Source organism: Rana temporaria, chromosome 3 (genome assembly GCF_905171775.1).
Source record: "Rana temporaria chromosome 3, aRanTem1.1, whole genome shotgun sequence".
Classification (NCBI taxonomy): Eukaryota; Metazoa; Chordata; class Amphibia; order Anura; family Ranidae; genus Rana; species Rana temporaria.
Genome location: NC_053491.1, coordinates 225,488,894 through 225,502,246, shown reverse-complemented (window position 1 = coordinate 225,502,246; position 13,353 = coordinate 225,488,894). Strand labels below are relative to the sequence as shown.

The window sequence follows — 13,353 nt, the reverse complement described above, 5'->3', positions numbered from 1 at the left end:
TGGCACCTGGTGAAAAAATTCCACTGTCCTGCAAGAGCATGGCAACGCTAAGCCGCCTGCAGTGTTCAGGAGAACCTCCTCCACCATATGAGTACTCTCAGTCTGTAGAAGATGTAGCCCGTCAACTTGAAGAAAAACTCCATGAGAAAGGGGTAGAGCTGAGACAACTAAGAAGGAATCCAAGTGACAAAGACGATCCCTTTACTCAGGTGAGTGGGTGTGCATTGTGGACGCTTTGTAGGAAACAATCAGCCCAGTCTTTAAAGAGACCCTCACCAATCTAACCTAAAAATGAAAGATAAAAGCACACAAAAAAAGTATTTTAAATGCATATTTGCAGTATTTTTCCTTTTACATAAATTATTATTTTTATACGCTTGAAATGTTGAACTTGCTGGAAAATTTGACAGGTCAATTTCCTAGCACAGCCACCTCCCCTTCCTCCTTGCATGTCATAATCCTCTCCTCTTCCGAGACTGTTTTATATGTCCAACTACTTCAGCTCTTATGGAAAACCTCTCCAAAACACAAGAAAAGCATCAGAAAAAAAAAAAAAAAAACACGGTAAGCCCAGACTTCAAGTAAATGTTGTGTAAAAGGGAATTCTACTTATTAAGGAATGCTCAAATCTTTCCTTATCCCTTTCCCGCCACCGCCACCGCCCCCCTCTTGGCTCTTTAAGAGAATATAAATGCCACCGGGCAGGGGTGGACATTCCAATCATGTGACTGCTGTGATTGACAAGTATGCATCCTTGACATATTAGTTACTGTTCTGGGAGCGCACTCCCCGCACAGAAAACCGTTCCCTATGGACGCATTTATTCGGTCTCTCTGCGTTATGGCCCAGCGGCCCGTATATAAGCGTATGGCCGGTGGGCCACAGTTCCCATTGTGTAGCTGCTGAGGCAGGAGCAAAGGGGAATACCATGGAGCCTGCTGGGGTTGTTGACATTACATTCAAGATGACAGCACCCAGCAGCAGTCTTGGCTCCACATACATGTTACAGTTTAAACATACAATCTTTTTACAAGCAACTTAAGAGCCGGTTTACACAGGGGCGACTCGTCAGGCGACTCAGCCGCCTGACAAGTCGCGCTCCGCTCTGTTCAATGGAACCATTCTAATAGGAGCGACTCAAGTCGCTCCGACTTAGAAAAAGGTTCTTGCACGACTTTGGAGGCGGCTTGCATTGACTTCAATACACAAGTCATTTTGCGACTCAGCAAGGTCTTGAGATGATCTTGCTGAGTCGCCCCCAAAGTCATGCTGCTCCTGTGTGAACCGGGTCTTAGATTTACTGAAACTATGTAATATGAACACTTCTCTAAACTATCCAACCAATACTTGTATGCATGGGGCAGGCCATTGCTAACTGTTGGCGATTGTACTGAATTGCAAGGTGTGTGTGTTTTATGCTTTTACAAGGTAATAAAATGTATAATGTATGTTTGTTTATTGCATGTATTAACTTATGGGAAGGACTTTTGTTGTAATTAATGTTCTGGCAACAAGGTCACTTTAACAGAAGGCATATCTGGCACTACAGAATATGATTGATCATAACATTCAAGTGTCTGTAGCCCTAGTGGAGATACATACAGTAAATATTTTTAAAGAATTGCAAAGGAGATTTATTATGAAAATGTATAAGGCTGAAATCTTCTGATCACTGTTAGGACCCATGGCCATATTAAAGGTTTGTATTCTAATGTGAATGGTGCAGTATCCAATAATTATTAAGGATATACCTTGCCAAAAAAAAAGAGGAGAAAAAAAAAAAATGTTTTACCTAATACTCGGTAAGGTCGGGTAATTAAATTAAAAGTTGGGCACTCGTATATTTCACAATTACATTGTATTATTCCTATTGTATTTGTTTACCGAAGCTGCAATGTAAAATGGAAAAATAGAGAAGTAAAAAAAAAGGAAAGGGGGGAAAAAAAGATCTATGGCCACATTAAAGAAGCTTTGTATTCTAATGTGGATAGTGCAGTTTCCATTATTCAGAGGCATAGCTAAACTCCCTTGCGCCCTGAGCAAATCTGTTAAAAAGAACCCAGCACTCCTTATTATTTATTTACACCTACACCTACACATAGGATAACAAAGCAGTGATGGTGAAAGTGTCATCTGCCTTGTAAAAAAAATTGTGCTTCCTGTGTAAAAGGGAAAATAATTTGGAGAAGAATTGGCACTCCCAGGGGCAGTGGGCACCATGAGGTTGTTACCTCTATTGTTTCTCTTGCTGTTTAATTGTGGTGTAAATATACTAGCATCATTTATTATATGTACAGGTTTGAAACTGCTGTTGTGTACGGACAGCTGTAAAATTAAATGTAAAGAATCCAGAACATTCATAGCGTTAGAAGGCATGACCCACACATGGTAATCATCTGTTTTCTTGAGACGATTGCATAATGTTTACAAAGGTAGATAATGCATTCTCTGCATTAAGATAAAAAATACTTCTGAGCCTCGCTGTGTGTGTGAATGGACATACACAGCACAGCTTGGATTGAGTCCATAAGAGTTCCCCCATAGCAAGCAGCAAGGGGCATTCGGCAGGGAAAGTAGCCAGGAGCGCCAGTAGGGGACCCCAGAAGCGGATGATCAGGGCTGCTCTGTGCAAAAACAGTTCACAAAGCATGTAGGTATGACATGTTTGTTATAAAAACAAAAATCCCTTTTATCACCATTCTAATCCACAGCAATACTGTCTCATAGAGGCACTTGTTTGCTAGTATAACTTCTAATATTAAAGGAGATTTATACATTACTAAAAACTATGTAGGCTTGCAATTGCTGATGCTGATTGCCTAATGTTAATCTAGTGGCTACAGTATTTACCTCACTGACTTGGAAATACCTGAAGCAAGTAGGACTTTTTAAAATTTTAAATAGGCTTTTCTTTTCATTTTTTTTTTTTTTATGTGTATTGTTTGCAGGTATTTGAGGACAAGCGCCGTTTATGGATGGAGGAACTGGATGAATTAAAACAGATGTATGTGTCCAAGCTGCAACAGATCTCCCAGCAGGCACTGCGTAGCCAGAGGGCCTTACAGCTACAGCTGTATAAAGTACAGCAAGAAAAAAAGCGCCTCCACGAGGAGCTCAACTCCTTAAGAACAGAATTTGAGCAGCTTCGGCAAAAACAATCCTCTCAACCTGAAAACCTTAGCCCTAAGTTGGAAGAATCTAAATGGGAGGTAAGAAAACTGTCATACACATGTACTATGCCTACATTGGTGCAATAGTCCTGATATATTTAACCTAATTAAAAAAAAAAGTGGATAAGGGTTCATGCACACAGGCTTAATAAAATAGGCCTGTCAATTCTGTCTTTAGAAGCTGGCAGCAAGATCCTAGGTAACATTTTGTTAATTTCTTCACTTTTACAATTGTCTAGCAAAGATGCTAAGTGGCTCAAACCACTTGCACACGAGCAAGGAAAGATGCTAGATAGCTCTAACCGCCTACAACATTGTGAGCAGAGCTAGTGCTCCTTGTATATATTATTTAACGTGCAGTTCTTGTGGCAGGTCAGCATTCAGGACGGTGGAGTATACTGTTCCAGACATCCCAACCTGCAAAAACACATTTCAGGGAGGTGGCAAACTCATTTCAGGGAGGTGGCGCTTCACCCCCACCATCACCAATTTAACACAACTAGAGGATGATTGAATCCTCTAGTGCAGTGGTTCTCAACCTGGGGGTCAAATTATGATTTGCCAGGGGTCACCAAATCCTGGACTGTTCCTGAAGCCTGCACTGTTCTCCCAGGAAGGGAGATGATAAAAGGGGAGGAACAAAGAAAAAGGGAGAGAAAGGGGAAAAAAAGAGAGAGAGAGCAAGAAAGACAGTTAGAGAGAGGGATGGGGGGAAAAAACAAGGAATTAGGATAGAGAGAGATGAAAGGGAAAGAAAGGAGAACCAAGAGAAAGAGTGTACAGTACTATAAGGGGTTTTAATATTGTACGAGTGGAAGGGACTCAGGGAGCGCTAAATGTCCGTGGGTTAGTGGCGCAAATTACTTTTCTTGCCTTGGGTGCTTTCAACCCACGCTATGAAAATAATTTTACTGTTGTGGGTCCCCACAACTTGGGAAATTTTATCAAGGGGTCACGGCACTAGAAGGTTGAGAACCACTGCTCTAGTGGAATCTGTATACAGAGGTTTACTACTTCTGAGAGATATTAAAGTAACACTCCACCATGACCAATTCAGTGACTTTGAAGTGGTCATGGTGGGTAGGAGTCAGTATGTGAAAGGCAGCCTTGACAGTGCCCATGAAAGGCAGCCTTGACAGTGCCCATGAAAGGCAGCCTGATCACACAGACCTTGTAAGAGAGTTCTGTCTAGAAGGTGGGACCTTGTTACAGTCCTCCTTCTCACAGACTGGTCTTCCCTGGAGAGGACGTCATCACATCCGCCTGTTACTCAGCCACAGACAGAAGACAGAGCCGCCTGAGTGGCCGCCGCAGCTGTACTCAATTCGGCCGCCCTGGCTGCTCTGTCTTCTGTCTGTGGCTGAGTGACAGGCTTAGCCAGGATATCGCTCAGCACTCGTGGGTGTCCGGGAGCCACAGTCAAATGCAGGAGAATCCCGCACCTCGCCAGAGACTTGAAATGTCTGCTGTTCTCAGCCCCATGAAGCTGATATTTTTACAGTGTCTGAATGGACATTGGGGGCAGAGTTCTCCATCAGGTCCACTCTGACAGTCTGTGGGAGGAGCCATTTTGGCCTGTGTATAATTATTGGCTGGAGCCATAGCAATGCGATAAATCCAAGGAGCTTAAACTCTGCCCAGATGATACCGGACTGACTGACTCATTTGGAGGCGACATGCAAATGTCAGTGTTCAGTAGTACATTTTTAGTACCTTTTTTAAAAGGGAAATTTTGACACTTGCAATCTTGTTCCACAGACCACTAGCCTCTTATTCTTTCATTTGGACTTTTCTGCAGGTTGTCTCATGTGGTTCCCTCTGTGTTGTATGTTCACCCAGTACTTTTGTGGGATTGGAATTTGGTTCTTTCAGTACTTCAAAAACTGCCCTTTAAACCATTTAGGGGATATTCTCTTTTCCACACTTATTCACAAGGTTGCTTTCCTTGTTGCCATCACTCCACAAAGAGCATGTCTAAACTGGTGGACTTGTCTTGTAAGAAATGCTTTGTCAGCTAGGTCGTTTTGAGGCCCAGAGCCCCTATCCTTCCTAAGGTGGTTTCAGCCTTTCACCTCAACCAGTATATCGCACTTTCATCCCTCTGTCTGGCTCCAGTACAATAGAAGGAGATTTCCCTTCATTGTCTGTGGTCTTTGCTGTACGTGTCTACTTTGCATCCACTGCTTTCATTAGGAAGACTGATTTTCCCTTTTGTCATCTCAAATGGTCACCGCAAGGTTAACCAGCTACTTGCTCCACCATTCTTCTCAATGGTTTAGACAGATCATTGTTTATGCTTTTCTGTCAAAGCACATGCCACTAGATCCGTGAGTGCTTCTTGGGCTTTTTGGAGGAACCATTTGCTGAATTTGCAAGGCAGCCACCTTGTCCTCTGCTCACACATTCTAGGGTTTCACCAGGTGGATATTTAGGCCTCACCTGATGCCATTGAGTGTATGGTCCTCGGGCAGCTGTTTAAGCTGCAGACAATCCCCTGTTTCTTTTTTAGTGCGCAGTTGGTTTTTGTTGGGATTTTTATAATCACTGTAAAATCCTATTTTGTTAAAAAATCTGGTGTTTTTAACAGATTTGACATTGAGCCTTCACTCGTATCTTCAATAAATCCCTCACCACCAACACCTCTCATCTGCCGACCATACAGACTTCATAAAGGATGCGTCTTCATTACTAGAGCCGCTCCTAACCAACTGAATATTATCAGGTGGCATTGCTATCTTCTACACACAAAACATATGCATGGAAATTTGGGTGCATAAATGTGTAGCTTGTGCCAACTGTGTAGGTGGCATTGCTGTCATGTCATGACCCATCCTCCCTGGCCAATTTTCAAGTAATTTATGTAGAGACACAGGGTTACTTTTCTAAAACTGGAGAGTGCAAAATCTGGTGCAGTTCTGCATAAAAACCAATCGGTTTTCATTTTTTTTTTTTTGTGAAAACTTAATTGAAAAAGCTGGGGTTAGAAGCCGATTGGCTACCTTGCACAAATTCACTAGATCTTGCACTCCAGTTTTAGTAAACCAATCCCCACAGTGTAGATGTTGGCCCTAGGGACGCCCTGACTAAGCACTAGTTAAGTGCGGTGGATCTCTCAGCCGATCCCCGCAGTGCAGGCGGATGACAGATCCATGTCTGCTCCACTTTGCTGAGTGGACACTGACACAACCCGCTCTCCTCTATGGGGTGGTCAGATGGAAAGGGACTGCATGTCTGTTTCCATCCGATCTGCTGGAGGGGTGGCAAACGTATCCCCGTCGGTCTGTTTTTTGGGGATCGGATGCTGGCGGGTGTCAGCGGACACATATCCACTGCCTTCCACTGCCCCATAGAGAACAATGGGTGCACCTGAAAAATGGACAGGCAGACCCGATCGGTCTGCTGGTGTGAAAGAGGCCTTAGAGATCTGTAATGGCAGTCTACATAATTCTCTCATACAGGTTTCCTTTTTTTACTATACAGTATGGATCAGCAACATTCAACCAGTTTTTATATCTCATGATTACATAGTTACATAGTTAGTCAGGTTGAAAAAAGACACAAGTCTATCCAGTTCAACCACAAAAAATAAAAAAAACAAAATAAAATAAAAAAAACAAAATAAATAAAAAAAACAAAATAAATGATTCTTGATTTGAAGCCATTTACTGCTCTCAGTGCAAGTCTTTCTGCAGAGCTTTGTAAATGTAGACTTTAAACTTGTTGAAACAACCTACTTTCTAGGAGATAAATATATGAAAACTATACATAGTTTTCTCGAAGAAAAATGAAATATAATTGCTAGGTTTGGGTAACAACGGCAATTTTTAAACTCCAGTATTATTGTATAAGTTCCTACATGCATTATCTTGTAAATAATTTTTTTTATCAGACATTCAGTAAAGATGCTTATTGCACATTCCAAGTCAGTTGACCATCTCTAAGGCTCCTTTCACACTGGGTGGGAGCCACGGTGGCGGTATAGTGCCGCTAAAAATAGCGGCGCAATACCGTCGGTTTTGCCGCAGGATTCGGCCGATAGCGGTGCGGTATTAACCCCCGCTAGCGACCGATAAAGGGTTAATACCAAATTCCAAAGATGCTGCTGGCAGGAGATTTTTTCTCTCCCGCCAGCGCATCACCTCAGTGTGAAAGTCCTCGGGCTTTCACATTTAGTATGCAGTGAAGGAGTCTTTCAGGCTGTATAGCAGCCCTTTTTTTTTTTTTTTCGCTGTACCGCCTGAAAAACTCCTTAGTGTGAAAGGGGTCTTAGTCTGAACATGACCATATAAAGATGACACAAACAACTTGTGAAAACTATAGAAAAATAAATTTCAGGCGAAGTTGAGCTTAGTAAACAGAGGGGTTTTTAAACAAAGTAAATAGATTTGTCCAAAATATAATTATATATATATATATATATATATATATATAATATATATAATGTGTGTGTGTGTGTTACATGTATTTTTTAGTCCTGACTATAATAAAAAAATATGTACAGTGCAAGTACAGTATACATTCCCTATAAAATATATATTTTTATTATTCTGAATTTATTTATATTGCAGATTTCTCAGAAAGCTGGTGAGATCTCTTTACTGAAACGGCATCTTAAAGATTCACAATCTGAAGTTACACAGAAGATGGGGGAGGTCTTCCTGATGAAGACACAACTTCGGGAGGCAAAAGCATTGGCTAGAGAGAGAGAAAAAGAGTCGGCAGATCTAAAAGCCCGCCTGCAAGCTTTTGAGGATGCCAAAGAAAAACTTTCTCCAGCTTCAATATTGGACAACCATGGAAACCCAAAAGATGGTTTGGAGTCTGCGGACACAGAGAGACTAAGGGCTGAGCTTATTTTGGAGAGACGTCAGAATGAGGCCCAGATCCTGAGTTTTGAGCATGAAAGAAAAATATGGAAAGAAGAAAAGGATAAAGTACTACGGTACCAGAAAGAAATCCAGGCCAGCTACTTAGAAATGTTTTATCGTAATCAGGCTCTTGAGAAGCAGATCCAAGAACTGAGACAGGTTCCAGTACAGTCTCCGAGTACCCCGTCACTGTGGATGGATGCTATGGAATCATTTGAGACAACATGAAACAGAGAACATGCCATGATATTACTGCTAAGCTAAAATCTGTACAGGATGACAGAACATTTTATTTATGTGCTGGGACAATGTGAGTAAGCCTCCATTATTCTCACAATCAGAACGGCGGTGTTCAGTGGAATTATTGGTATGGCACCCTCAAGTCAGACTATTCATCAACACTTGATCATCTCAAGTCTACTGCTACTATCAAAGAGGGGATAGAAAACAAAGGAGATATTTCATAGAAGTTATAAGACCTCCAATGACATTCTATGTATTACATGGAGGAAGTTACTAGCAGGGAAGAACCAATTTATGACTTCATACATCAGTAAACACTGGATTCCAAGACCATATCGATTTATTGTCATGAGGGTATTTCCACAATAACTCAATGAGAATGAGAACAGGTGGTGTTTTTGCATCTATGTTTAAAGGTGGCACTTTACCTCTTGTCTGTGGCCACTTCTCCTTTGTGGCTTACAGCACAATGGACAATACTTATTTTTTTTTTTATATGAGCTGTGAAGACAAACCTATGTTTTAGGAGCTTAAAACACTGAAGTCTGTAAGTGATGAAATGTAAGGGTTATTTAATGACGTTGCAGCAAAAAAGCCAGATAAAGGTTCTCTGATGAGCTAGCTGTAAAGAGTAAATAGTGGTTAGACATGGCTTTAACCACTGAATGTTGGCACCCTGATTCAGCGGGTAGATCACCAGTAATGTACTGTGGAGAAAAACATCCTGACCGCAGCCTGATTTCATGGCAATATTAGGCTGCTGGCCAGAAAATACAACCTTGCAGACATTTGCATCTAGAATGGTTTGCAGAGAATAGACTTGATTCATAAAGCCTTAAAGAGAACCTGAACTGTGGCTACGGTTCAGAAAAAGCAAGCAAAGAGCAAATCTCTAGTCAATTAAATTGCCTGTATGGTCCCTGGAGCTTTTTTCCTAATGACTTACTAAGGCTTGTTCTGGACTTTTTGGACACCTTTTATGGTGGTGGCCATGTTGGTAGAGGAGCAGGACTTCCTCATGTCATAGCTGCCTTCCTGATGGTGGGGTTATATTCAAGAAGCAACAGGAGGGGTACAGACAGCACATATCTATTGAATGAAGTAAGCACAAGCAGAGAGATTCTTCAGGTCCTCAGGTACAGATTCTGCTCTAAAAAGAACAGTGAACCACACAGTAGTCATCACCAGTCAGAGGCAGCTGTGCCTTGGATTATCTCAACCAGTAGGTATACAGCTATGAGGCTAAAGCCACAGAAGTGCATAGACGCAGAAATTGCACTGCTTTTTTTTGGGCAGAATTTAAGATAAAAGATTAATATAAGTACCATTTAGAGACAAACATTTCAAGATGTTTCTTAATGTCAGTCACTTTTTGAGTCCAGGCCAACTCTAACACAAGGCTATTTATCCTTATCATAATGTGACTATAATTTTCAAATTTTATTGGCTGAAAAAATTGTTACCTGGAAATTTCCTTAGCTTTGTGAATTACGCCTAATGTCTGCTGAGATCTTCCCAAAGACACCTGAATAATTGCAAGGTTCTGCCAATCGAAGCATTTGGTGACCAATATCTCATGTGCATATATACCCTAAGCCAGTGGTTCTTGACTTTCATTTCCTCCCCACCTGTACATGTTTATTTTCCTATGTATTATTTGACATGGGGCATCCACCTACACATGCTCCCTTGCAGTGATCCCCACCCCTTCCCAGTTTGAAAATCACTTCCCTGAGCTTTTGGGCAAGAACATGGTCGATTTTACATTGCTTAGCTATGCGATTTGTGATCTTTGGAATAAAAAGATTTATTAGTCTGGCGTGACAAAGTCATTTTAACCTGTTTAACAAAGCTGGTCTTTTCTCTTTGTGGCTTTATTGGATTTCAAAACAGGTTATGCAAGAGTAACTGCTTCATAAAACCTTCATGGTAAAGACTGACCCGAAAGACTAATAACGATACCACAAAAATGTACATCCAGTCCGAATTATTTTATGATTAAAGTAGAACTTGACTCCAGAAATGTTACTTTCTGAAAGCTTAGTTAAGAGTAAAACATTCATAGTCTCATCTACTGTTTACTTTTTTTTTTCCATGACTTGTCACTGCATGGTACGTTTGAGAATATCCTTGTATCTGAATTGTGCCAATCACAGGAAATGAATAAAGCTCTGATTAGCTAGCCAGAACCAATCCAATCATTCTAATCTAGACCAGCCTTTGTGCTGCATGTGCAGGACATGTGAAGGAAGGCAGAAATCTTGAACAAACACGTTAAAGCGGGAGTTCACCCATTTATTTGTTTTTTGACCTTTTCCCCTTAGATTCCTGCTCGTTTTGTCTAGGGGAATCGGCTAGTTTTAAAATATGAGCCGTACTTACCTGTTTTCGAGATGCATCTTCTCCGTCGCTTCCGGGGTATGGGTCTTCGGGAGCGGGCGTTCCTTCTTGATTGACAGTCTTCCGAGAGGCTTCCGACGGTCGCATCCATCGCGTCACTAGTAGCCGAAAGAAGCCGAACGTCGGTGCGGCTCTATACTGCGCCTGCGCACCGACGTTCGGCTTCTTTCGGAAAATCGTGACGCGATGGATGCGACCGTCGGAAGCCTCTCGGAAGACTGTCAATCAAAATAGGAACGCCCAGTCCCGCAGCCCATACCCGGAAGCGACGGAGAAGATGCATCTAGTAAACCGTAAGTACTGCTCATATTTTAAAACATCTAGCCGATTCCCCTAGACAAAACGAGCATCCATCTAGGGGGAAATAGTCATATATACGGGTGAACCTCCGCTTTAAGTAAAGTTTTCTGACCATAACTACTACAGTTTGGGTCTGTAGTAGTTTGTAGTAGTTTTACATTTTTGTGTTTTTCCTTTTTGTTTATTATGTTCAGACTTTAAATGTGAAGCAATTGTGTGAGGTACAAATAAACTGGATTTGTATTTCTAATTTATAAATGGCTATGTATTTTATTTTGCATAACAAAAAGTGTGGTGTGTGGATCTCGATCTCGATCTCGATCTCTCTCGATCTCGATCTCTCTAACTAAAAAGGACAGTTTGGCCCATAGAGCATAAAAATAATTTTGGGTACCCGGGAGGCACAGGTGGAGCCTGGCCTGCTACCAGCAGCCTTTCAAAATCGGAAATGAACCAAAATACACAGCGCTTGTATATGGCTGTACTCATGTTCAGGGGCTCTGAACTTACTAATTCTGTGTTTGGGGCATACATCCCTAAACAGGAGTACCACTGGGAACAGCACTGTGTATTTCAGCCGGTCACTGATTTTGACAGGCTGCTGCCAGTGTGCTTTAACCACTTAAGGACTGAAAGATTTTACCCCCTTAATGACCAGGCCATTTTTTGATACGGCACTGATTTAATTTTTTTGCGCTATAAACAAAAAAAGACAGATAATTTTTAGAAATAAAAAAATATTTTTTACTTTTTTGCTATAATAAATATGCCCAAAAAAAATAATTTCTTCATCAATTTAGGCCAATATATATTCTTCATATTTTTGGTAAACCAAATTGCAATAAGCGTACATTGATTGGTTTGTGCAAAAGTTATGGCGTCTACAAAATAGGATAGATTTATGGCTTTTTTTTTTTTACTAGTAATGGCAGTGATGAATGATTTTTAGCGGGACTCCACAAACGTTTAGCCCTGGTTCACACTGGGTACGATTTGGAACGATTTGAGATGCGATTTGACATGTCAAATCGCATCTCAAATCGGCGGCAATTGTCGGCAATGGCACTGTCCTAATCAGTGCGACGCCGCATCTGCGATAGAGGTCGACCGATATATCGGCCGGCCGATATATCGGCCGATATTTGGCCGTTTTTAAGAAATCGGCATCGGCCGATTATTGTGAAAATTAGGCCGATTTTCGGCCGCTACACTAAACGCTGCTTTGCCCCACTCCACCTACAGCAGCACGAGAAATCATTACCCGCGCCGCTGATAGCCTGTGCCGGCCCCTATAGAGGAGAGAAACAAACAAGTTTCAGTAGCACCGCCCAGCCCCGCCCCCCTACCTCGGCGGGCTGTAGCAGAGGAAGAAAGCATCGTGATGATCAAACATGTCACAAGCCCGTGCCGCTGCCGCCACTGCTGCCTGTCTGACTAGTAACTCGGAGAGGTGATCATGGCCAGCACTACCTCCTCTTCCTTCCCTGCATGGAGTCTAGATAGCTGCAAGGTACCAAGCATTACTGTATTTTCCCTACATACCAGTAATTTTTTAAAAAGCTTGCAAGGAATTATTGTTTTTAGCTTTACAACATCTTTTTTTGCTGCATCAGAGCATGTCACACAAGTTAATTCTATCTGGTGAAGGTTGTAAGGCTACAGATAGCAAAAGACATTTCAAGCTATGCAATTTATTTTATAGTGCATTGTAGCTTCTTATAGCTATCAAAAAAAAAGGGCAAGTCAAAAATGTTGTGTGCTGCTGTGCCCCCTGTAGACTTTAATCTCCTTTAATGGGACACCTGGCTAAGACTGACAAGCAGGCATTGCGTTGCATTGTGAAAATGGATGATGACTCTGGGTGGATATCTGCCTCTTCACAATGTAACTCTCATCCTCATCCACCTTCACAATGCAACTCAATCATCTTCATCCCCCTCCACAATGCACACATGGCCAGCACCATCCATCTATCCATCCCCCCTCCACGGCCAGCACCATCCATCCATCCCTCCTCCACGGCCAGCACCATCCATCCATCCATCCCTCCTCCACGGCCAGCACCATCCATCCATCCCTCCTCCACGGCCAGCACCATCCATCCATCCCTCCTCCACGGCCAGCACCATCCATCCATCCCTCCTCCACGGCCAGCACCATCCATCCATCCCTCCTCCACGGCCAGCACCATCCATCCATCCCTCCTCCACGGCCAGCACCATCCATCCATCCCTCCTCCACGGCCAGCACCATCCATCCCTCCTCCACGGCCAGCACCATCTATCCATCCCCCCTCCACGGCCAGCACCATCCATCCATCCCCCTCCACGGCCAGCACCATCCATCCATCCCTCCTCCACGGCCAGCACCAT

General features: G+C 42.4%; 1 protein-coding gene across 1 annotated transcript; it reads left to right on the top strand.

Annotated features, from left to right (window-relative positions):
- The first annotated feature begins 6 nt into the window (after positions 1-6).
- Positions 7-10,329, top strand: N4BP3 (NEDD4 binding protein 3). Its single transcript, XM_040344376.1, has 3 exons — positions 7-209; positions 2,949-3,209; positions 7,739-10,329. The coding sequence occupies exons 1-3, from the start codon at positions 39-41 to the stop codon at positions 8,264-8,266; spliced, it is 960 nt and encodes a 319-aa protein (XP_040200310.1). The 5' UTR covers positions 7-38; the 3' UTR covers positions 8,267-10,329.
- The last annotated feature ends 3,024 nt before the right edge of the window (positions 10,330-13,353 follow it).

Bases quoted from the DNA above. Each gene is read 5' to 3' on its own strand.
- N4BP3 (XM_040344376.1), top strand. From the start codon at position 39: ATGGCAACGCTAAGCCGCCTGCAGTGTTCAGGAGAACCTCCTCCACCA. The intron at 210-2,948 runs GTGAGTGGGTGT...TATTGTTTGCAG, and splicing joins AAGACGATCCCTTTACTCAG to GTATTTGAGGACAAGCGCCG. The intron at 3,210-7,738 runs GTAAGAAAACTG...TTTATATTGCAG, and splicing joins TGGAAGAATCTAAATGGGAG to ATTTCTCAGAAAGCTGGTGA.